This window comes from Desmodus rotundus, chromosome 4 (assembly GCF_022682495.2).
Source record: "Desmodus rotundus isolate HL8 chromosome 4, HLdesRot8A.1, whole genome shotgun sequence".
NCBI classification, from domain to species: Eukaryota; Metazoa; Chordata; class Mammalia; order Chiroptera; family Phyllostomidae; genus Desmodus; species Desmodus rotundus.
The window spans coordinates 151,019,090-151,042,961 of NC_071390.1; the positions used below are offsets into that span (position 1 = coordinate 151,019,090).

The 23,872-nt window shown below is 45.7% G+C and overlaps 1 protein-coding gene across 2 annotated transcripts in view; it reads left to right on the plus strand.

The window, feature by feature from the left end:
- The window catches only part of USP46 (ubiquitin specific peptidase 46), a 53,618-nt gene that overhangs the window by 26,054 nt on the left and 3,692 nt on the right, over positions 1-23,872 (plus strand). For both annotated transcript variants that reach the window (XM_024573612.4, XM_071221294.1), the window contains 5 exons: positions 557-786; positions 11,437-11,513; positions 18,094-18,177; positions 20,237-20,434; positions 23,736-23,814. In XM_024573612.4, the coding sequence (XP_024429380.1) occupies positions 557-786; positions 11,437-11,513; positions 18,094-18,177; positions 20,237-20,434; positions 23,736-23,814 (668 nt within the window). The remainder of the gene's footprint in view (positions 1-556; positions 787-11,436; positions 11,514-18,093; positions 18,178-20,236; positions 20,435-23,735; positions 23,815-23,872) is intronic.

Consider the following 23,872-nt stretch of genomic DNA (forward strand, 5'->3'; position numbering starts at 1 on the left):
CGTCCCGAGACTGGCTGTGCACATGGCAGGGGACAGCGGTGGGCTTCCTGGAGCCTTTGTGTTTGGTTTGGAGCACTGTCCGATAGAAACGTTCTCACAGACGGCCTTCGTCTCCCTTCTGTGCTTCATTTAAGCTGCTTCCGGGCTGGTGCAGGACTTTACATGATCTCTGAGAAGAGACCCCAGTTGCTCTGGATAAATTACAGAATAAATAATTGATCATTGGTGATCGTATCATATTAAATATTGATATTTTATCGGAATTTATCAAGCAGTTTCTGCTATTTTTCTTTTTGTGGAATAAAAATATTTGGTGCCTTTTATTTACATAATGACTTTAGGGAAATATAGGAAACTTAGTTCTTGGTGGGTGGTAAAAAATGGAAATGCCCAAAAGTCTTTTCATACTTACCTATTGAAGTTGCAAAATGGAGATGAGTATATCCCACACCTGCCAGTCCTTTCAATACGAACACTGAAGAGTGGCCTGTAAAACCGAGCATCTCATTTGCTTTTCAGGAATCAGAGGTTGAAATAACGACCTTCTCCTTTCCAGATCTCTTTGATAACTACATGCAGCAGGATGCTCACGAATTTTTAAATTATTTGCTTAACACTATTGCGGACATCCTGCAGGAAGAGAAGAAACAGGAGAAACAAAATGGGAAATTAAAAAATGGCAACATGAACGAACCTGCAGAGAATAATAAACCAGAACTCACCTGGGTCCATGAGATTTTTCAGGGAACGCTCACCAACGAAACTCGATGCTTGAACTGTGAAACCGTAAGCATTGTGCGGGCTCCCGTGTAGTTTGCTCGTGCCTGTTTGTGCAGGCCATGTTGTGTGTGAGTGTGGTGTGGTGTCATATTGCAGTGTCTGGCGCCTGTCTTCACTATACGCACACAATTCTGCTTGTGTACGTAACCTCGGGTGCAAACTCTGGGAAGCGTGTCTCCATCTGAGATGTGTCACTCAGCTGGCTGAGGAAGAGCGAGGAGGGCACATCTCAACAACTGGGTTACTTTGCTGGGCAAAAATTACTTTCCTGGGTAGATTTTAGGGCCCACCAACTGAGCTGTTGAACTGGACCTCCACCCACTGATCTTGAAAAGATTTTGGTTACTAGGAGGCCATGCGTGACTTACACCGTCTCCCCAACTATAAGGAAATCAGTGGTGTGGTATGATGAACTTCAAGTCAGAAGTCAGGCTAGACTCCTGATTCTATAGCAGTTAGTTGGGTGTTAGGCAAGTCCCTTACATCACTGTTGTGCAGGCTGGGTGGGCTCATGTGTTTGGATGAGTCGGGCACATGGTAGACACTTAGTGTTAGTTGAATTTGAAGACTTGATCTCCAGAATATGATTCAGGATGTCATGTTTGCTTGGTATATTTGATTTAATTCTCTGTGTGGCCATGTGATATGGTAGTTAGAACCCAGCTCTAGCCCTGGCCGGCATGGCTCAGCTGGTTGAGCATTGTCCCACAAAGCCAAAGGTCACTGGTTCGATTCCCAGTCAAGGCACATGCTTGCATTGCGGGCCTGTTGGGGGCCTGTGCGTGAGGCAACTGATCCCTCTCACATCGATGTTTCTTTCCCTCTGTTCCTCCCTCCCTTCCCCTCTCTCTAAAATAAATAAATACCATCCTAAAAACAATAAAAAAGAACCCAGCTCTAGAGTTAGGCAGTGAGTTTGTGTGTTGGCTCAGCCACTCAGTAGGACCCCGTACGTATTTCCTACCTCTCTGTCCTTACCTCCTGTGTAAATTGTAAGTGTCAGCTGTTAGTACTTACAATTACTAACAACATAGGAAGTCTGAGTGTTCATCAGGGGTCTCGGAGTTTCCTGACATGGTATGAAGAATTCTGTAGGGGTGTGCATTTTTTCCTACCGAGAGAGGCCGTATCTTTCATCAGATTCTGCGAAGGGGCTGTGACCTAAAACTAGTTACGGCATGCGGGTTTGAGTGAAAGGCTCCTTGTTTTTTGACAGTCTCTTCTGTCCTTTTAAACAGTTTTGGAATCAACTTTCTGATTTCTTCACTGTAGAAAAATTAAAAAACATAGCGAAGCAGAAGAGACTAAGATTACCAGTAATCTCCCCACCTGGAGTTGATAAATTTATAACATTTTCTAAAAATTGTGGTCACATTAGCCGAGAGATAACCACTTGAACATTTTGAAATATATCCTGCCAAAACATTTTCTTCACATGCTTATCTACCTAGAGATCTTTCCTTCTTCCCTTTCTCCTTCTGTTCCTTTGTATTTTATATTCCAGTAAAATTCAAATGAACGCAGAATTAGAACAGTATAATAAATCCCATGTATGTGTTACTTGGGATCAGGGATTAACACATTGGCCCACCCTGTTCATCTCTTGTTCCATGAGCCCACCCCCATCACCAGACTGGTCTGTTTTTAAGCAAATCTCAGATAACATCATTTCACTTACAGTTTCTATATCACTTTGTTCTATATCTCTAAAGGTAAATCTTTTTATTCAAAACGTTAAGTACTATTAATTTTACAAATAAGTCCTTTAAGTCATTATTCACTCACTATTCAAGTTTGCCTGAACCTTTCTCATTTCATATATGTTTTTTAGCAGTTGCTTAATTCAAGTCAGGATACATAGTGTCCACACATTGCACTTGGTCAGTCTGTGTCTTAATCTGTAGGTTACTCCTTCCCCATTTTCTTCCTCGCAGTGTATTTATTAAAGAAATCAGGTTATTTGTCTTGTAGAATTTCCCATATTCTGGACACATCTGTGGCGGTGCTTGCTATGTGTAGTAAATGACGGTGTGTTTTTCCCATCCTACTCTTTGTTTTTATTTAACACACCTATTTTATATTTCTTTTTCTCTCTTGCCTTTTTTTGGATCAATGAGATGTTTTGTTTCAGTCTTTGAAAGAAACACGTTACTAAATCCATCTTCCGGTACTCCATGTGGATTTTCAGGAAGGCTCAGATGAGAGACTCAGTTTTATTTGTAGATTCTTTTCTTCCTTTTTTTCTTTTTTTGTCTGTGAACAGGTCATTTGATCCCAACAAATGCAAATAGTGCATCTCAAATGTTTGTACTGAAAAAGCTATTACCTAGCCTATTACTTCCTGCAGGGTTACCATAGATGGAAAGCCTGAGCCCAAAGATTTCTCCAAAAATTTTGGATGAAACTCTAGATAATTTGTGAGAATGGGATTCCAACCATGTGTGGTTGGTTTGCGGAAGTGCGTGGGGTACGTGGGTGTGTCTTTCTGGAGGATGGGGCAGTCTGGTTTATTCTTAACACGTATTCCTCCCTGAAATTATTACTGGATGACTTGAGGCAAGAGTGTTTTGCCTCCCGGAGTTTTGTGGGTAATTTACCTCCATTTTCTTAGGCCCTTGAACTGAACAGGATCCTAGGAGTCACCTTATCCTTCCTCACCATGCCCGAGTCCCTTCTGTGTCATCGGAGCCAGCTGGTCACCAGCATCCACTGGACCCTGTCCAGAGACGACGAACTCGATCTCTGAGATGCATTCCATTTTTAGAAAGCTCTAATTGTTAGAAAGCGCTCTACTTTCTAAGAAAATGCATAACTTGCAGGCTTTTTTCCCCCCTGGACTGTCAAGTGTTGAGGATTTAGCGTAAGAGAACACTTAGTGTTGAAGTTTTCCCTCATGAGATGAGAAACCAGGCCCCCTTTGAGTAAGGTCCTCTGCTCAGGGCAGGAGGCCTTTAGACCGCACTTCAATCAGAATTGTGAAATCTCACAGTGGGATTAAACTGCCCCAGATCCCCAGCAGCAAATTAGCCCCCCAGGGAGCCTGGCCATTGTAGCTGCCTGGCTGCTAGTTCCTCTAATTGTGGATAACTCCCTGTGCCAGCCTTCATGCTTTCAGAAAACAATGTGTTGGTTTTTTTTCTTGTGGGTCTCACCCTTGGTAAATGTTGCTTGTGATTGCAGTACAAATGTCAACTGTGAGATTTATGGAGACAAATAGTTTCCTTCTGCAGTAAACTTGGAGAGACCATTGTAAGGGGTAATTCGGTGCTGACTTTCCCAGATAACCTTGAACAAGATGCTTCAGAATGGCACGTGGGGATTTTGCAGAGTAGCGTCAGCGTTCCCCTGGTGGTTCTTCACCTGGTTCATAAGATGTGCGGGGCCAGTTGGAGCTTAATTTTGTTGTTAATTTCCCCCATTTCCATTTAAGCTGAGTTTTGCTCTGCAAACCTGTGATTTTCCATGCTTCTTGGTGGCTTTAAGACACATTTCTGTCTGTTACTGAGCCAAAGGTTGTGTAAAGAATTGCTTTATTAAGTACCAGTGGTGTATAGCTCCTTCTTGCTTTGTCTGCAGGAGTTAAAATTGATCCATTAGAGCTCTGGGCACTCATGAAAGCTGACGGGGGTGGGCAGTGTGGCCAGGTGGGATTCTGCATCCTTGGGATTCAGGTGGCCTGTAGTTGCCACTTGTCCTAAGGCCACCTTTTGGCACCTCCCTAAGCCAGCACATTTTATGTTCCTGGCCCAACAGCACGGGACTCCTGCCTGTCACCTTTTTTACTCTAGGGAAGGAGTCTCTGAATTTACTTAGAAGCACATTTGAATATGATTTTAATGGCTCAGTGATTTAGCAAAGCTCATGATTTATATGTATGTATGCTCTAGAAATTAATTTGTTCTGTTAATTGATTTGTAATTGTTACTTTAAGAAGAACAAGTCGGGTCTCTTTTCCCCCTCCTTAAAGTAGAGTTTTCGGGGAGCTGCATGGCCAGAATGGGGGGAAAAGGAAGGAGAATAAGATGTTAGTTAGCCTGGACTTGCTGAGAGCATTAGAGTTGTAGTGATATATATGTTTCCGTGGAGACAAGCTGTATTTTCAGTTAGACCAGAATGAGATCCTTGTGTGTGGGAAGAAAATGGTTTTATTTTCTGGCAGCTTTCTGGGGAGAGAGAAAGAAGAAAAAATTGCCTGATCACTCATTGCTTCTGGTTCAGTCGATCTGGGCAGGGGAGAGAGCGGTCCGGGTGGGGGGTTAGTGCACGTGTTGGTCTCCCCAGCGGGCTGATCACCGGAGCAGGGCTTTCTCTCACTCTTAATTCTGGAAGCAGTTTGCATGGGAATTGAGACAGTTACAGTCACTCTATTCCGTTAGTTAATTAGATTTGTACCTTCCGCCCCCCCCCCCCCCAAAAAACAACTAAGTAGAAGAAAAGCTTTCCGTGTAACGGGAGAGACAGTGTTTCTGTGTTTTTGTGCTCTTCCAGTTACAGGTTCTTCAGTAGAACCTGACCCTAGCTGTCTAAATTATTTATGATTTCAGCTGGCTCTCATACTCTGTTTTCCCTGGAGAAGGGCCACTTGGGTCTAGAAAAGGTTTTGATAATTAAACAAAAATACCTGTGGATTATTTTAAGAAAACAGAATGTATAAAAAGAAAATCATTCAGTTCTGTCACCCAGATGTCTCTGTTGGCGTTTAGATATCTTCCTACTCATTTAGCCTTTTGTTTTTGTTATTTATTCATTCAATTAGTATGTATTTGTTGGGCACCTACTAAATGCTGAAAATTATTCTAGCTATATAGCAGTTAGAACAAACAAAAGATAGTCCCTGCTGTATTGTTTATTAATATGTACATTTGAAGCTACAAATTTTCCTTTAAGCACTGCTTTAGCTGCATCCCACAAATTGTGATGTGTTGGCATTGGTTCAAAATATTTTCTGATTTTCTCTTGCAATTTTTTTCTTTGATTTCTTTGATGCAGTAATTAGAGGTATATTGTTTAATTTTGAAATATTTGGGGTTTTCCTAGATATCTTAATGTTACTGATTTAGAATTTAATTTCACTGCAGTTAGGGAATATATGCTGTCTGGTTTCAGTCTTTGTAAATTTACCGTGACATGTTTCAAATGCTAACACATAGTCTGCCCTCTTAAAAGAACATGAGAACAGGGTCTCTCAACCTTGGAACTTAACATTTAAGATCAGATAATTCTTTATTGTGGGGTGCTGCCCTGTGCATTTTAGGTTATTTACCAGCATTTCTGATTTCTGCCTGCAAGATGCCAGTAGCATCCCACAAGACATGCCAACAAAAATGTCTCCAGACATTGCCAGATGTCCCCTGGAAGGCTCTTGTCCCTGCTGTGAACCGCTGAGTGGAGAAGAATGTGTGTTCTGCAGTTGGTGGACACAGTGTTCTGTGACTGTCGGTAGGCCCTGGCGGCCGATAGTTATTCAGATCTTCTTTGTTTTTCTTAATTCCCCTCCAACCCCACCTTTTCTGTCAGTTGCTGGGAAGGGGGTGTTAACCATCTAACTATGATTGTGGAATTGTGTTTTTCCTCCCTCTGATTCTGTCAGTTTTTGCTTTGTGAATTTTTTTCCTTTTAAAAACAACTTTAAGGTATAATTTATATACCATAACTTTATGCATTCAGTGATTTTTTTAAAAGGAATTTGGTGAGTGGTACAAGTATGGTCAGGGTCCATTTTTAGAACATTTCCACCACACCGATAAGATCCCTCGTATCTGGCAGCTCATCTCTGTTGCAAGTCTCAGGCTACCAGTAAGCTGCCTTCTCTCTTTAGATAGTTGCCTTTTCTGGACGTTTCATATAAATGGAATCATGCAATATGTGGTTTTTTGTGTCTCATTTCTTTTACTTACATAACGTTTTTGAGGTTCATTTGAATTGTAGCATATGGTTGATTTGTATTTATTGGTGAAGAGTGTTCCAGCTTCTTGCATTTTTGAGGCTCTGTTATGAAGGGCTTCCATATTTTTTACTAATGTTTTCTAGCAAATTGATCCAATTATTAAAAGTACCTTTTTCATTTCTCATAATTTTTTCTAAAACCTATTTTGTCTGATATTAAGAGCCCACTAAAACTTATATTAACTGTTTGCATAGTGTATCGTTTTCCATCCATTTACTTTCAGCCTGTCTGTGGCTTTATATTTAAAGTTTAGTTCTTATATAGGACAGCATATAGCTGTTCATGCTTTGTTTAAAAAAAGTCTATTCTGCATTTTCTGCCTTTTAGTTGTAATGTTTATTGTATTCATGTTTAATATAATTATTGGGTTTGGGGCTCCATTTTATTATTTGTTTTCTATTTATTCCCCTTATGTTTTGTTTCATTTTATTAAATGTATTGTGTGACCCTGGTTAACAAAATTATGCAGGTCTCAGGTGCACGGTTCTACAGCACATCATGAGTACACTGTACTGTGTGTTCACCACCCCAAGTCAGGTCTCCGTCCATCACCATTCATCCCCCTAGGCCCTCCTCCACCTCCCTTTGCCCTCTGTTTTTGTTGTGTCTCTTCTTCTCTACCTTTTAAAAAACTTTTTGAATATTTATGCTATTTTTCAATGGTTGCTCTAGATCAGAGGCGTCAAACTCATTTTCACCGGGGGCCACATCAGCCTCGCGGTTGCCCTCAAAGGGCTGAGTGTAATTTTAGGACTGTACAAATGTAACTGCTCCTTAACAGTGAAGCGAGAGCTCGGCGCTGCCGCCTGGTAGAAACAAGGTGCCGGGCTGGTTAAACCAAGGTGGAGGGCCGGATTCAGCCCGCGGGCCTTGTGTTTGCCACCTGTGCTCTAGAGGTTACAATATGTATTCTTCACTTTTTACAGTGCACTTAGAGTTAATAATACTATTATTCACCTCAAACACTGAAAGCCTACCATTGTCTGGGTGCATATTCCTTCTGTTCCCCAACTATGTCCTTTACACCGTCATCGTCACCGGTGCTACTTCTGCGCCTATTGCAGGCCCCACAGATCAATGTCGTTGCTTCCGTTCTTGGTGCCCTTCAGTCTTGAGATCTGGGTTCCGTCTGGTAACCGCTTCCCTTTGGCTCGCAGAACTTCCTTTGCCATTTCACGTCGCGCAGTTCCGTTAATAAATGAACTCTCTTCATTTTGCTTTCGTTCTTGGAGGATACAGGCATGGGATATGATAATTTGCATCGATAGTTTTTTCTTTTAGCACATTAAAGAAGCGGTTCAGCTGTCTTCTGGCCTCCGGGATTTCTGATGAGAGATCAGCTTCCAACCGAATCATTCTCTTGTAATGCATCATTTTTCTCTAGGTGTTTTAAGGTTTGCTTTTCACCTTTGGCTTCCAGCAGTTCGGCTGTGCTGCACCTTGGCAGGCCCTCTTTGTATTTATCCTCCTTGGTGCTTGTTGAGTATCTTGAAATCTGTAAATGTATATCTTCCACCAAATTTAGGAGATATTCAGCCATTTTCTATCCTATTCTTTCCCCTCTCCTTCTGGGACTCTAATTACATATATAAAATTATCTTAACAGGTCTCTGAGTATCTGTTAATGTTTATTTAAATCTCTTTTACCTTTATTCTTCTCATTGGGTAATTTCTGCTGATGCATCTTCCAGGGTGCTTACTCTTTCCTCTGCCATCCCCACTTTGCTATGAAATCCATCTAGGGCATTAATTTTTGGTTTTGGAATTTCCTTTTGATTCTCTTTTCTTAAAATATTGTTTCTATTTCTCTGCTGAGGTTTCTTTTTTGATTCATTGTAAATATATTTTACCTTACTGAAAATAGTTGTCATAGCTTCTTTAATATCCCTGTTTGCCAGTTCTAACATCTGGGTCATCCCAGCATTGGTCTCAGTTTTATTGTAGACATGTCTTCCATTTCCCTGCTTCTTCACATATTGTACGTTTACATTGTATCTAGGATACTGAGAAGGTTGCATTTGAGACTCCTGAGTTGTTGTTTTTCTTCAGTGAGTAGTGAGTTTCTCTAGTTTAGGAGGCGTTTATCTTGATTGGACTCAAGCTGCAAACTCCATTCTCAGGCAGCAGCTTGAATGAGGTCAGGCCTTCTGTCTCAAGCTGAGTTGCTGTGATCATTCTCTGAGTGTGTGCAGCCAAACATGTGGGCAGGCAGGCAGAGTTAGGATACGCTCTTTGATTTTTTCCCTTTCTTTCTAGTGGACACGGTTTCCCAGATTCAGTTTTCTCTCTCCTAGCCCAGAAAGGCTTCCTACCCCCCACAGATCCCCAGCTACAGGCTGTGAAAACGTGAGCTAGTTCTGTGCAGCTCTCCTCCTCCGAGTGCAGACTCCCATCTGCCTGTTTGTGTTTGCTCTCCAAAGCGTTCAGGTAGCTGTGCTTAGTTTAAAATTATCCAAGTTTAACGTTTTCTGGAGGCGAGTTGAAATGCCAGCATCTCATTCATTACTGAAGCCAGTCTCTTGAACTTTCATTTTAGTATGGGGGAAAAAGACAGTAAACAAGTAAAAATAAAATATTTATAATGTTAAATACAGTACGTTCTCATTCGACGTCATTTATAGGCTCTGTGACTTTAAGTGGCACGATGTATAAGGGACCCAGTTTCACCAATAGGCTAATTGAGGTAAGCAAGAGATTAAGATCCTGGGGCATCTCATCAATGTCATAAGGAAACAGTGTTGAGCAAAACATTATTCAGGGGCCTGCTGTGCTGGTGATCTGTTGCTTTGTTACAAACCACCCCAAAAGTCTGAGACATAGATCACTCTGATTTATTACAATTCATGCAACTGTGGACGTGGCTGAACTTGTGTGTCTGTATTTCATCTGGCTCACTGGTGTGTCTGCAGGCCAGCTGGGGCTTGGCTCTGGGCTGCGCTTGGCTGGTACCTCTGTGAGACGAGCTCTGCTCCGTGGGTCTCTCGTCTTCTTCCTGGGTGCAGTGGGCTAGCCTGGGCCAGTTCTTTTCATGGTGACGGCAGAAGGGCAAGGGAGCGATTTCACAAGGGCTATTGAAGCCCCTGCTTATAACATGCCTTCTAACATTCCACTGGCCAAAGCGAGTCGCATGGCTGAACTCAGAATCAAGGGCTCATGAGATCCATAAGGTTGTGTAGCAAAGGAGCCAGCAGAGGCAATGGTGAAGATTTGGGGCCTTTCGTGCATTGTGCCAGAGCAGGAATAGTGCCATAAAAATTAAATTACGATGATAGAGATAAGCAGTGTGTATGTGTAAATATAGAGGGGTGGGCAAGAGTAGGTTTACAGTTGTTCAAATGGAGAATAATACATTAATAAATAATACAAGAATAAACTGTTTTGCATCCTCACAGTCATAAACCTACTTTTGCCCACCCCTGTATATAGGCCTTTTTAAATATAAAGTTGGAATTAATTTATATAACTATATAGCCAACTCTTTCATTTAATATGATACCCTAAACTGTTTCCAACTTTTTGACCATTTTAGGCCATTTACAGTTTTCTACCCTCCCATGATTTGTTGAGTGCTTACTAATTGAAGCACTGGACACGTGTTATTTATATCGACCTTCAAACAGCCTTATGAAATAGAAACTCTTCCTGTCCTCACTTTAAGATGAGGAAACTGAGGTACAGAAAGGCTAAGTGACTGGTCATTAGTCACCCACTGTATACGGGGCAGAGAGAGGGTGTGGGGCTGGGCAGCCTGCCTCAACACATATTCTTGTGTATACTTATAGTAAGAGATGCTATTTATATCTCCGAATATTTCTTTAGATCATTTCCTAGCAGTGGAGTATTGGGTTGCATAGTGATTTTCACACTTAAAAGAACATTATTTTCATCTTGTTGCCAACTGACCGAGCACCTCAAGGTTGCTGCAGGAACAATTCACCCCTCTCACTCACTCGAAGACGGTAAAGCGCCAGGCATGCTGGCGAGCTGCTGGAGCGCAGGCACTTACAGTCGGTGAGCTTCCATAAGTAGGAGCCCAGGACTGGTGTCGTGTGGGTTGAGCAAGGCTGGGAAACAGCCCGCGCCAGTGAACTAGCTCGGCCAAGGGCAGTCCACTTGTTGTCTCAGACAGCACAGGGCTCCGCAGATGATGGCCACCTCTTGTGTCAAAGGACAGCTGCACGGTCACTAGCGTGACTCTCAAGCCCGTGGCACAGGAAGCTCCTTGGCCGCTCACAGTTTGAATGACCGGGCACAGGAGGAAGGGAGTGATTCCAAGGGACAGACAGGAAGTGCGGACGAGTTAATGAGGGGTGAGCACCTGAGTAGTCAGTTGTCTAGGTCTCTTGTCCGCTTTTCCGTTTGTCATTTTTATCATTCCACAAGTCCGAGCTCTACATACGGATACTGCCTGAGCTATAAGGATATCTGTCTGATACTTCCTACTTTGGAACAGTGGGGGAAACGACGAGAGGACTAGGAATCTGGTTGAGTTTTAATTACTAAAAGCTCCGAATCAAAGCTGGGGTAGAGGTGATTAAATTGAAAATTTGGGATCTTCTGTAGATTGGGCTGTTTTCGAGGTAAGTCTGATTGCCAGTGAGTGTACAGAGCCACACACCGTTGCGGTTGTCGGTCACCTGCCAGGGTTGAAGGGTCTAGGTGTCTTGTTTATTTCGTGCCTAATGCTGCTTTTTCTTTTTTTGCTTCAGGTTAGTAGCAAAGATGAAGATTTTCTTGATCTTTCTGTCGATGTGGAGCAGAATACGTCCATTACCCACTGTCTAAGGTAACCTCGTGAATTTGACCGTGGCCGGAGCTTTTGATCAGGCTAGTAAATAAGTGGGGGGGAAATAGCCTGTATTTCCTCTGGAAATAATCTTCCTTTCTGTTAAACCAACGTAATCCTATTTTCTACTCCTCCTTTTCCGAGAAAGATTAAAAATAATTATGTGTGGCCTGGAGAAGAGTCCTGCTAAGATCAGGTGGAAGCCATTAGTCATTAAGTTTAAAAATAACTTTCTAATCCTGAATACAGACGTAATAAAGAGACTTTCCTCTCTCTCACACACACACACACACACATTCACACTCACACTCACACACTCACACTCACACTCAATTACACAATTAGGTTAACAAATCGTATAGATGCCTGCCATTCCTTTTATTTCCTAAGGTAATTACTTTATCATGCACTTTTGAGCTGAGAGCCATTGGGGAAATTGCCTTTTCCTCAGACTTCGCGCACTGTATGGAGATCATTCATGGGGAAAACTTTCTCCTCGTTAGGGTTGAGAGGAGGTCAGGAGCCCAGAGTGTGAGAACAGTGCGTGCCCAGGATAACTGTAGATACTGTATCTGTACATCGTGCACAAAATTGATATAAATACACGGTGTCCTTTTCCCCTCTTCACTCCTTTCTTCTCCCGTTTTCAGCAAGAGGTTGTAAGAGCTTGTAATTAGCCTGGCCCCGTTCTGGACGCCGGGCATGGAGGACTGAGCACCAGAGACCCGTCTCCTAGCGCTTGCATTCGGTGGGACCCACAGACGGTGTCGGTGCTTTGAAGGGGACCGAACAGGTCTGAGGATGCCGGTGCCGGGCAGAGGTGGCGGGCAGGGGGGCCGCCCGTTGCTCCGGGCACCGCAGCTCAGAGACACCGCAGGGTCGGAACAAGGCACTGTGGGTTTTTATCGGAGGAGTAGAGTGGCAGCGCTGTTCCTTCCGGAGTGTAGGTGACTTGGAACATTTTAGCAGATGCAGATTAAAGGGACCTGCTGTGGCGGTTGACTGTAAGAAAGTCGTCTTCAGGGTGAAGGGACCACCTCCATTGTGGAAGAGCTTGGTTCATCTGGGTGTAATGGATTGTGTGAGCTGGGGGCGGATTGCTCTCCCATTTCCCAGGAGTCTGACCCCCTCCCAACCCCGCACCCCCTGCTTCAACACTGCAGTGATGGGCTGGTCGTTACCTCAGCACTTCCTGTTGGTTTGGCACATCAGCCCTTGTCTCCAAATGCCTTGAGTTCAGGGGTCTAGGTCAAGTTTGTTATCTCTTTGTTTACAAAGTGTTTCATAAGCCAGGGCGGTCTCTTTTTCTCCTGAATGGTTCCCTTTGTGGTGGGGATTTCTAATCTTCCTGTGAGAAGAAGCCATTTTTGATTTTCCTAAGGTTTTGTGATCTCAGGGAATAGAAACAGGTGAGGTTGTGTCAACGTTAGTCACAGGTGAGAGGACAGGAGGAAGGATATTTGTCCATACGCCTTCTTTGAGAAGGGGAGTTAGGAATTATGTAGGGTTAGGGAGGTTGACTGCTTCCCCTCCCTTCGAAGCATTATCTGGGCTGTTCCACAGGGCAGATGGCAGTAGCCTTAGCTATCAGGCCAGCTAGGTAAGGGGTTAATTGTTAGTCAAAATGTCAACCTTTGGGAGCCTCGTATGAAGAAATGTGGCCCAGATTTATGGTTTCATTTTTTTCACTGGAGAATTGTGTATTGGCCATGCATATACAAGGAAGACAGGCTGGAGGCACTGGGAGATGCTGAAGCTGGGGTGGATGGGTGAGCACGAAATAGCCTCAGAGTCCCTCTTAAACAACGTGAGGTTCTCATCTGCCGGGACTTCCCAGGCTGGCATTCCTGAAGTGCCTGCCCATCCTCATTTTATATCATTCTTAAACTAGACCTTGACCGGCTTACGTATCCCTGCCCTCATACACACCTAACATCTCACCTCTCCCCACTAACATCTCACCTCTCCCAAAAGAGGGGGTGAGCAGGAGAGAGGCCCCAGGGACCACACAATGCCCGCTGATCCCTTTGCTCGTTCTGCCCAAGACAAAGGATGAGGAATGGTTGCGATCTCTTGTGACCCTTTTCATGGTTTAATTTGGTTTGTGTTCTTGAAAGTTTGTTTTAAAATTAGGATTTGAAGTTTCTTCTGTAACATCATGTCTGCATATCTCTTTGGATGTGATATTTTTATCTTTAAGTTGATGATGAAAAAAGTTGAAAAGTCAAGCTAAAATTGCGGAATTTAAATGTCAGATTTCTGCTCCCTCCTTCCAGAATGGTTTTCGGTGATCAGTTACAGTGTGTGTTCAGTGAACTGCTCTCCCAGAGAAGTGATGGAAGAAAAGGCAGAGAAACTCAGAATGCAGGATCCCTGTTGTCGCTGAGCCATAACTCCGGCATTTCAAATCTCAGTTCCTTAGGCGAGGCAGTCCCTCTTTATCATAAGAGGGTACTGAGTAATAAGCTTTTTTTATTTTGAAAAGTTAAGGAATGGCCTCAGGCAAAAACGTAAAATATGTGGAGTTATTCTTACGTGGCCTTTTTGGGTATATTTGGTCTTTACTTTAGTGCCTTAGTCTCTCCCCTGCGGCTCCTTCACAGACACTCACCTTTGTCCTCCCCGAGCTCCGCTCTGAAACCACTGGCTTCTGCTCTTGTCTCCCTCTCATTTAAAATTCTCGTTCTTCCAGTTCCAGTATCAGGACGGAAGTAAAGTGGCCTTGTAGTTCTCCTCAAACTCTTTTAAAAATTAGTCTTATTTTTTCAAATTCCTTTTTTACTTATTTTGCGGAACTGCTTTTGTACAAAGATCATACATATATATATCTCACCACATTTCCATTAGTTTTTCTGTTCTCTTTTTCTCACCTGTGTTTCTTATCTATTAGTTTTTCCGTTCCCTTTTTCTGACCTGTATTTTCCATTTTGGTTGCTGTCACGTGGTATTTGCTAGTATCTGGCACATAAGTCTTTCCCTGGCTTTCTTTTTTAAATCTTTTCTGACATGCTAGTCCATGGCTGTGTGGTGTGTGTGCGTCAGAATCACTGGGGGGGGGGTTGGTAAGAATCGAGGCCAGACCCCATTCAACTTCAGGGATCCTGGGCCTCTGTCCATTTCCTGCGTGATTCTGATACGACCAGAGTTGCGGGACCGCAGCTCTAGATCTTTGCTCCTCCAGCAGGGCTCATGGACCAGCACTGTTGACGTCACCTGGCATCGCGTTAGAACTGTAGCATCTCAGGTCTCCCCCACGACGGAATGAAGGCATGAGTCAGAATCAGCATTTTGACAAGGAGATTCAAATGCATGTGAATATTTGCAGAGCACTGGGAATAGGGGCTCTCAGCCTTGACGGCATGTTGGAACCACCTGGGAAAAGGCTTTAAGAACAAGAATGAATGCCTGGGTTCTACCCAAAGAGATTCTGATGCAGTTGATGGGGGTGGGATGGGAGGTAGAGATTGAGATTGTTTTTGCAGTTCTCCAGCTGATTCTAACCAACAGCCAAGAGAACCACCGCTGTAGGTTCTAGAAGGAAGCTTGCCCGCTGGTGTGCCATGGCAGACGGGTCGCGGGTGTATCGATCCCCTCAGCCTCGTAGAGGTTGGGCAGAGCTGTGGGAACAGCCTGTGTCCGTTTGCCGTAGCTCCTCACTGTGCAGCGTCCTTTTCTCCGTGGGTCACAACGTGAATATGATCAGGAAGCACTGCTTGAGAAATTTGTAAAATCAGTGTTTGAACTTTCGTGTTGTGTGGAAAAGTTAAGATTTTACTTAAAAAATGTACCAAATATAGACATTAACTTGGACACATGAGCTCTCTTTACAATATATAACCTTCCCATCCATGAACATAATCTTTTTTCTGGTTTTTTATTTTCAAGATTTTTGTATACCTTCCCATAAGGTTTTATACTTTTCTTTCTTTATAAAGGGGTACATTTTTTATTAGATTCGCTCCCAACATGTAGTTTTAAAAAGTGCTTTAATTGCCACTGTGACTCTTCTTGAACAAAATACAAGAATTTTGTGTCTAACCTCTTCTCTGCTTTATCACTTATCCTGAGCGTTGGAAAGACATTCTACTCTCTCCTTCCCCATTTCACGTTCTTACTGAAATGTTTTCTCAACCTTTGGTGTCTGCTGTGGCTCCAACAGTTGTGCAGTATCAGCTGGCAGACTGGTCTGCCTCGGGGTTGCCTGCTGGGGTCACCCCCCTTTCCTGACTGAGTTATTTTCCACTGCCAGGCTCCCCAAAGCATCACCCTGTCTCTCACAGGGGCTCAGCAGGGTAGTGGTTATTTGTAAATTTGGTCCTTAAATCATGTGCTAACTTCTGTTGTATTTCTGCCTATCTGGGTCTATAAATACTTCAGAAAACTGTCTTTGAGAAACTAGAGTAAGTAGAAATGTTAATTCCTGATCATTGTTCTGCTTGCCTCAGTCATCTGGTTCTGTAGCTGAGCAAAGAGGTTTGTCTGTGCTGTAGACGTACCACGGGTGTGACTTCCCACCATCACCCATGCTCACCTCTCCCCCTTCCCGGCCCCCGCCTCATCCCTCCCAGTGATTCTCTGCCGGCCGAGAAGTGCTTTCACAGCAGTTACTTCACTGAAGAGTCAGCCTGTATTCACTGAGCTAAATTGGAGACTGTATTATGCACCAAGCACTTAAAATCCGGGGATTGAGTATAATTGCTTTCTAAGATTGTTTCCTTACCTTTTGACCCCCTCCAATCCTCCTCCCGTGGTGCTGCCAGAAGTGGTGTTTTTAAAAAGCACTGTCTGATTATGTCTCTGCGTTGCTGAGACTGGTTAGTGGGAGTCCAGGGCCGCAGGGTCCACGCCAGCTTCTGAGAAGCATATACCCTGCACCTTGCCTCCGTGCCTCTGCCATGGCGTTCCCTCCATCTGCTCTCCTCGCCTCCTGTCCACCCAGTACACTTTCCTTCTCTGAGAACCTGACTCGGGTGTCGCCCCTCGGGAAACGTCCCAAAGTACCCCAGTTCAAGTTCATTTCTCATTCCCCTGGACTTTCCCCCGGACTCAATACACATGCCTCTGTCTTCATTCATTGGTTCGGCCGACACATATTATTGAGTGCTGCCATGCGTTGGGCCGGGGCTCTAGTAGCCATAGAGGCGAGGCAAGTAGTCAATGAATAGAAGGATGGTTTCAGATAGCGGGGAGTGAGTGCTCGGAAGAAAACGATAGTGACGGGAGAGGGTCTGGGTGGGTTTGGAGAGAGCGGACAAGGAAGTCTTCTCGAGAGAGGTGACATTTATGTGAGCCCTGAATGAGTGGAGCCAGCATGGGGACATCTGGAAAGGAGTTACCCCTGCACAGAAGACAGCATCTGCAAGTGCCCGGAGTGAAGCGGGGGCAGGCTGGGGGATGAGGTTGGAAGGGCAGTCAGGGGCCTGCAGGTGGCCAGCCTGACCGCTGTGGCACGGAATTTGGATTTTATTCACAAGTGCATGGAACTATTGGGAGGGTTTTCAGCAAGGGGATCAGTTGTGTGAAGTGACTTAGGTTTACCTCGCCCTGGCTGCTAAGGCTGTGCGTGGCGCCCTGCACGTGTCTCTGGGAGACTGAGCTGTGTGAGCGCGGGTGCTGTACCCTCTGCGAGGCTCCAGCGCCCAGTCCCCAGCACTGTTGGAAGGTATTTGGGGATGTAATGAACAAACAATCTGTGTTTTCTTTTGATAAGTTCTGTGTCAGCGGTGGCGTTCTTCGCTTTAATAAAATGTGATCATTCTGGTGCCCGGACGTTCCCTGTGCGGGAGGAAATGTCACAGACCTTTTCAAGACTCCGGGGTGTTATTAAATTCCGGACGTTCTCTTCAGCCCTTGAAGCCATACCGCAGGAAAGTTAAATAGCATCTCAATGACCAGATAAGAATGAAATGCCATGACATTTAAAAGTGAAAACTATACGTAGGCGATAAGGCAAATACAGATATAACATCCCAGTGACATTTGTTCTCGGAAGGAGGCAGGCTGACGTTCACGTCTGGGGTGGGGTGGGGGTGGGGAGCCAGAGGTCATTGGGAAGCAGTCCTCCCTGACCGGCTGGGACTCTCCTAGTTCAACATAAGGGCAGTTGTCCAAGGTTGACATTCATTGTCTTCACTGTTGCGCTCTTGGAAAACAGACCGCCTGCCACATACTTTCTTCACTAATCACACAATAACGCCACCCTGCATTTTACGTGATTGACTTTTTTGGACCCAACTTTATGGTGGGCTTTTGTGATAGTTAGTATATTCCTATTATAATTTACGTCTCCAACTGACAGGTTTTCTGTGTTAAACCCCGAGTGTTTCCTGAATCAGTTGGGAACCTCTGTCTGTGTCCTGTTAAGTAAGGCCGTACTTGAAAATCTCTCCTGGGGAAATCACGGGCTGGTCCGCAGACGCGCTCTCGTGGCGGCAGAGAGCCGACTCGTAAGAAGGAGCTTTTCCCACTGCGTCTTTCCCCCACTCACTCAGAACTGACCCCCAGGTCAGAGAGGGTTTAAAACGCAGTACCCGAGCACAGTGTGGACTTCTTTTTGAGCTGTAAACGTTTTTCTCTGCAGAGACTTCAGCAACACGGAAACACTGTGCAGCGAACAGAAATATTATTGCGAAACCTGCTGCAGCAAACAGGAGGCCCAGAAAAGGTGCGCGGAGGATTTCCCTCAAGAGGGTGGCTTTGTGTTCCGAGCAGAGCCTGCCTGTGGAGCCTGACAGATGGGATGTCGAATCCAAGTTGCATGGGCTCATAGCCAGGTCGCTTCAGAGAAGTCAGCTACCTTCCGCACTGTAAAGACTAGAGTCCGAATGCCAGCCTACCCCGAAGAGTTGTCCGCTTGTCTGATTGTTTGCCTGTGTGTTCATTCATGCATTCATTCAGCAGATATTTCCTGAGTGCCCCTGTGTGCCTGATAGTGCGCTGGGTCAACAAGTGGTGATGGCACGTAATCACTGTCACCTTGGGGTTCAAGCGAGATTATAAAAAGGACTTAGCATAGTACACGACACACGGTTGTCACCCGGTCACCTTGTTAGTATTGCCTGCATGTCGGGACTTCTTATTGAGAAGATAGAAGAGGTTAGACAATTAGTTATTTAATAAGAAATCACGAGGAAAGCAGTAACACATCAGTTATATGGACAGGGGATAAGAAAGTTACCACGTTCTGAACGGATGTGGGACCCAAGGTTGCCTGTGTTCTTCCCAGCACCAAGCAATCAGGTAGAGCTCTTGGACAAGCTGAGATAACGGGTGACTCCCTGTTATGTCCCTCTAGAAGCCAAGAATCTTGACACTTCAATTATCCCGTGAAGCCTTACTGTGAGTTCAGTTGCCCTGCCCGTGGTTGTGGAATGTCCACGGTAACTCACAGATGCTCATTACTGCCTTCTGAACCCTCAGGGGTCCATAGCTGAGGGTGAGGTAACTACTCTGCCCAGCCTCCTCCGACACGCACATCTTGCTGCATCTGAAGTTACTACAGTTCATTCGTGGTGCCAGGTAGTTAGCTCTCATTAGTAGTCAGGGGAGCTCCCCTCTGCTCCCCTCTGTGGAATCTGAGTCAGCCTGAGGCCCCTCAGGTCTTCCTCCGTGGCACGAAGGTGTTTTCCGTTCAGCCCTGAAGGTCATTAAAATGTCATATGTTCCTACAAAATACGGGGTTCCCCATAGTTCATGTGTTTCTGCTGATGTTATTTTGGTTATCGTTATGAACAAGGTCTTACCTTAATAGACTCCTAAATAATATTCTCTTAAAATTTGTTCTTTTCAAATAATAGGCATTGAAATGTGCACAAGCGGAGAAGAATTCACAGTAGGTCAAGGCATTCAGAGACTGGGGGTCCTGGCAGGCAACTGAAGATTCCCTATTCTAGTAGTGTCAGCTGTATAAACTTGTTGTCTTTGTGACTTTTTACTAGGGAATATTAATGGTCATCTTAGTGGAAAAGGCTTCTGTGTTTATGTATGTTTGAGAAATGCTGCGTCAAACGAGAGAGAACAGTCCTTTTACCTCAGGGGGAAGCTTCTAAGCAGAGAGGGGCCTTGTCTGACTCGGCCACAGAAATCCCATGGTGTGTTAGCATCCCTGGGGCCGTAATGAGCCCAGGTTGGGCAATGGAGCCCCAACCCAATGCCTGCCTTTTACGAATGAGGAAAGTGAGAGCCAGAGAAGGAAGTGACATTCCCAAGAGCACAAAGGGAGTGAGAGTGAGCCTGGCACATTTGCTTTGCTGGTGCTGGTGGTTCGCAGACTCTGAACATCCCCGCTGGTCCTCAGAACCTGGAAGGCCAGACCACACCCTTCTGCCTGTCCTCGCCCTGACTTCCTTTTCCCAAGAGCTCTCACCCGTCCTCTCCTCGGTGTCAGGAACGGGTCTGGGGGGGATTGTCCAAGCACTGCTCCTCCCTGGGGGGCTGAGGGCAGCAATTGTGCCTCCTATTTTTATGGAAACAGATTCTGGAATGTCTCCTTTGACCTAACAGACACCCACTGTTGCATTTCTCTCTTCCTGACTGTGCCGCAGTTCGCCGAGGATGTAGGGTAGGTCGGCTCTAAATAAGTGAGCCTACTTCCGTCCTTGTGAGCGGTTTGGTGGTTTGCAGGTGGTTAGGCCCCTCCTGCTCGCTCTCTGTGCAGGCGGCAGTGGATTCTGTTCCCCTACCGGGGGCTGGGCACAACTGATTTTCTCTTTCCTGTTTCTTAGGATGAGAGTAAAAAAGCTGCCCATGATTTTGGCACTGCACCTAAAGCGGTTCAAGTACATGGAACAGCTCCACAGGTACACCAAGCTCTCTTACCGGGTGGTCTTCCCGCTGGAACTCCGGCTCTTCAACACCTCCAGTGACGCCGTGAACCTGGACCGCATGTACGACCTGGTCGCTGTGGTGGTTCACTGTGGCAGGTAAGGGTGGGCGGGCCGCACGGGCGAAGCCTGAGGGTCGTCCCTGTGCTGAAATAGACCCAGCTGGCCCTTTCCTGAGCTGGGACTCAGTAACAGTGGGACTTCGGGGAATCTCCTCCAAGTACTTGTTTATGTACAGTCTCAGAATAAATATAAACATACGTACATACACATATAAAATAAAATGAAACAGACTACATTGTAGTAAGATTATCTAAATGTTCTATCATAAGAGAAATAATAAATCTCTATAATGGTTATAAATAATGCTTGGGAGGAGTTTGAAAAAACATGGATGCATAAATGCTTACGCTATGATTTTAATTTTTAAAAAGCCAGGCTACTGTTACGTGATTTCATAAGTATCATAAGATGTATGAATAAAAACTGGATGTAGTGGATCAGCGTTCATCGCTTGGCATTTTGAATGATTGGAAAGACACCTTTAAGGAATTCTTTGTGCACTTCTCAGCCTTTCGCAGACGCTCTGGAGGAGCACACAATCAGGAAGGAGAGAGTGAGAGGGAAGGCCCCTGGACACGAAAGAGCAGAGTGTGTCAGAGTCCTTTGATCAGACGCTTTTTGTCCCAGAATTTGGGGACATCTAAGCGTGGGGAAGTCTGTGGAGAATCTGCATCTCCTTCGGCGCAGCTGGGGTCGGGTTTGTTCTCCTGGGGGCACAGCTTTGCCCCGCCCTCACAGGTTGTAGATTGGGACATGCCACAGGGCGGGTGTCCTTTCCTCTCCACCTGCTGGGATTGGGTTGTGGTGGACGGACCGTTACCAGGAGGGCGCACAGTTTCACGTGGGGAATGGGCTGATGTTCTTGTAACCCTGTGCTGGGGCGGGTGGTGTCAGGAACAGTGGCTTCACAGCGGAAGCCTCCCGTTTTGTCCTGTGCATATTAACTTCACGTCGCTGGATATTTTATGTTCTCAGGAAGTCACGTTTGTCAGCCAGTTATAAGCCAGCTCTGTGTTTCCCTTGAAGAATAGTTCTAGCAGTTACTCTTTGAAAGAACCCAGGGGTCCAGTGATCTGGCAGCTAGCCAGGACCACCGGTGGGACCAGCGGTTGGGAGGAGGAGGTTTTGGGGAGGCAGAGCCTGGTACCTGGAGGGCATCGTGGCTGAGGCGGGCAGTGTGGACTGGTGGTGGAGAAACAGAAGTGCTCGGATGTGTAGAGTAGGCATGGGTTTTCAGCGTGGGTCTCTGTGTGTGCCAGCTCTAATCCCTGGGAGCGCTGGTGAGGACAAGGCAGAGGCCCTAGAGATGGGAGAGCGGGAGGTTGGGTTCTGGAACAGTCAGCTTCTGTAATGGGGACACAGGTCAGAGCAGCCCTGGCAGCAAGGACGAGCTGGTGCCGAGTCATGCAGGCTGCTCGCCAGGATTCTTTAAATTCTTCCCCACCAGAGGCACGGTTACTCTGGTCATGGAGCCAGGCTGGCTGAGGGCGCCGGAAAGCTCTGAAGCTGGGGAGCTAAGCCCTTTCCTTCATTCCAAGATCTCCTGGCCCACATTTGCAGTGGGCACGCTGATTTCTGCTGCAAGTATTTTTTGAAGCCCTGTCCCCTGGGTTCTGGGACAGGATCTGAAGGTACGGCAGTGCACAGGACACGAGGCCCTGCCCTCGTGAAGCCGGGAGCCGTGGGAAAGGCAGTTAACAGTGGGCACTGCAGCCTGCCACAACCAAAAACAAACCGCACCATAGTTTGTGACTTTGAGGAATGAACCGGGCGATAAGAGAGCGAGGGGAGGCACCTCTTCAGGGGAGGTGATTGGCACAGACTTATCCACCGAGGCGACATTTTTTCTGCTGAGGCCTTGGGACAGGATGGTTTCAGGCAGTCACACCAAGTGCAGAGGCCCGGCCTGTGAAGGGCAGTGTGTGTGAAAACGGGACACTAGTGGGCTGGAGCTCAGGGGGCGGGGAAGAGTGGCTGGATGGGGCTGGAAAAAGGCAGGAGCCGATCAGGGCCATCCTGTGTTTAAGGAAAGCAAACAAAGGCACATCCAGCCTTTCAGCTTCAGTGGTGCCTTGAAAAAAAACCAAACAAAAAACCTCTAAATTTAGGATTAACGTCCTCTCATTGTGCAAACCTAACTGCACAGCAACAGCTGTGTAGTTCTTTTCTACTTCTTTCCTTACTGTGTCGTGTGTACCTTTTTATTTGAGTGCTTGTTATTAGACATTGTGGATTATTAACACCTTTCCGAAACTTAAGTCAGATCATGTCACTCCTCAGAATTTCCCCGGGTCTTCCTGGCTCACTCACAGCCCCAAAGTCCAAAATCTTCATCACGGACCCCATTCCCTCTCGGGCCTCCTCCCCGCCACCCCAGTCTGGCTCACTCGGCTCTGGCCTCCTTGCTGTTCAGTGAGCACTGCAAGAACTATGTCCCCAAGACCTTTGCGCTTGCTACCCTCTGTTCCCGAAACTTCCATCTAATAGAGTCCCATGGCTTATCAACGTCCCCCCCCCCCCCCCCCCCCGCAATCATTTCCTTCAGGGAAATTTCCTTCCGCTCAAGTCCCACATTGTCAGAGAGGCCTCCTTTCCTCACTTCAGGCCACGTGGCGCCTTCCCTCTACAGTCACTATGTCATCCGTCTGCGCTCTCCTCATGGCTCTTACCACCACTGGCGACACATTTTCATTTTAGTGTGTCTATTGCCTATTTAATACCTGCCCCCCAAAGTGGGGCTTGGTTTTATTCACTGCTTTTGTCCCTGACAGCCAGAATAGGATCTGGCACATAGTAGGTATGCAGTGATTATTTGTTCATTTTAGCTGAATTTGAATGTCTGTTTTCCCCGCTGGATTGTGAGCCCTCAGAAGACAGACATTTCTTTCATCTCCGCATTCCCTTGTGCCCGGGACAACGCGGGTACCTGGCGCTCCTCCGCGAGCAGGTCAGGCGGGTGTGGTCGTGGAAACGCCTCTGCCACGTTCTCTGTCTTTTTTTTTTTTTTAATTTTTTAAAAAATTTATTTATTTATTTATTTATTTAGATTTATTTATTTTTATTCAGTTACAATTGTCTGCATTTTTTCCCCTTCCCTCCACCCCACCCCAACCAGTCCCACCTCCCTCCCCCACCTTTCCCCTCCCCCTTGATTTTGTCCTTGTGTCCTTTATAGTAGCTCCTATAGACCCCTCTCCCCACTATCCCCTCCCCACTCCCCTGTGTTGCTGAAAGGTTTTTCCTGCTGAATCACTGTTTATAGGGAATGGCCTAGAGTTTTATAAAGAAGTGAATGTTAGTTAACTTGGTTGCTTCCCTTTTTTTTGTTCTTTTCCAGCGGTCCTAACCGGGGGCATTACATTACTATTGTGAAAAGTCACGGCTTCTGGCTCTTGTTTGACGATGACATTGTAGAGGTGGGTATGCGGGGCACCCTCCAGTGCGGGGGCGGGGTAGGTGTGGACATTTTCTAAA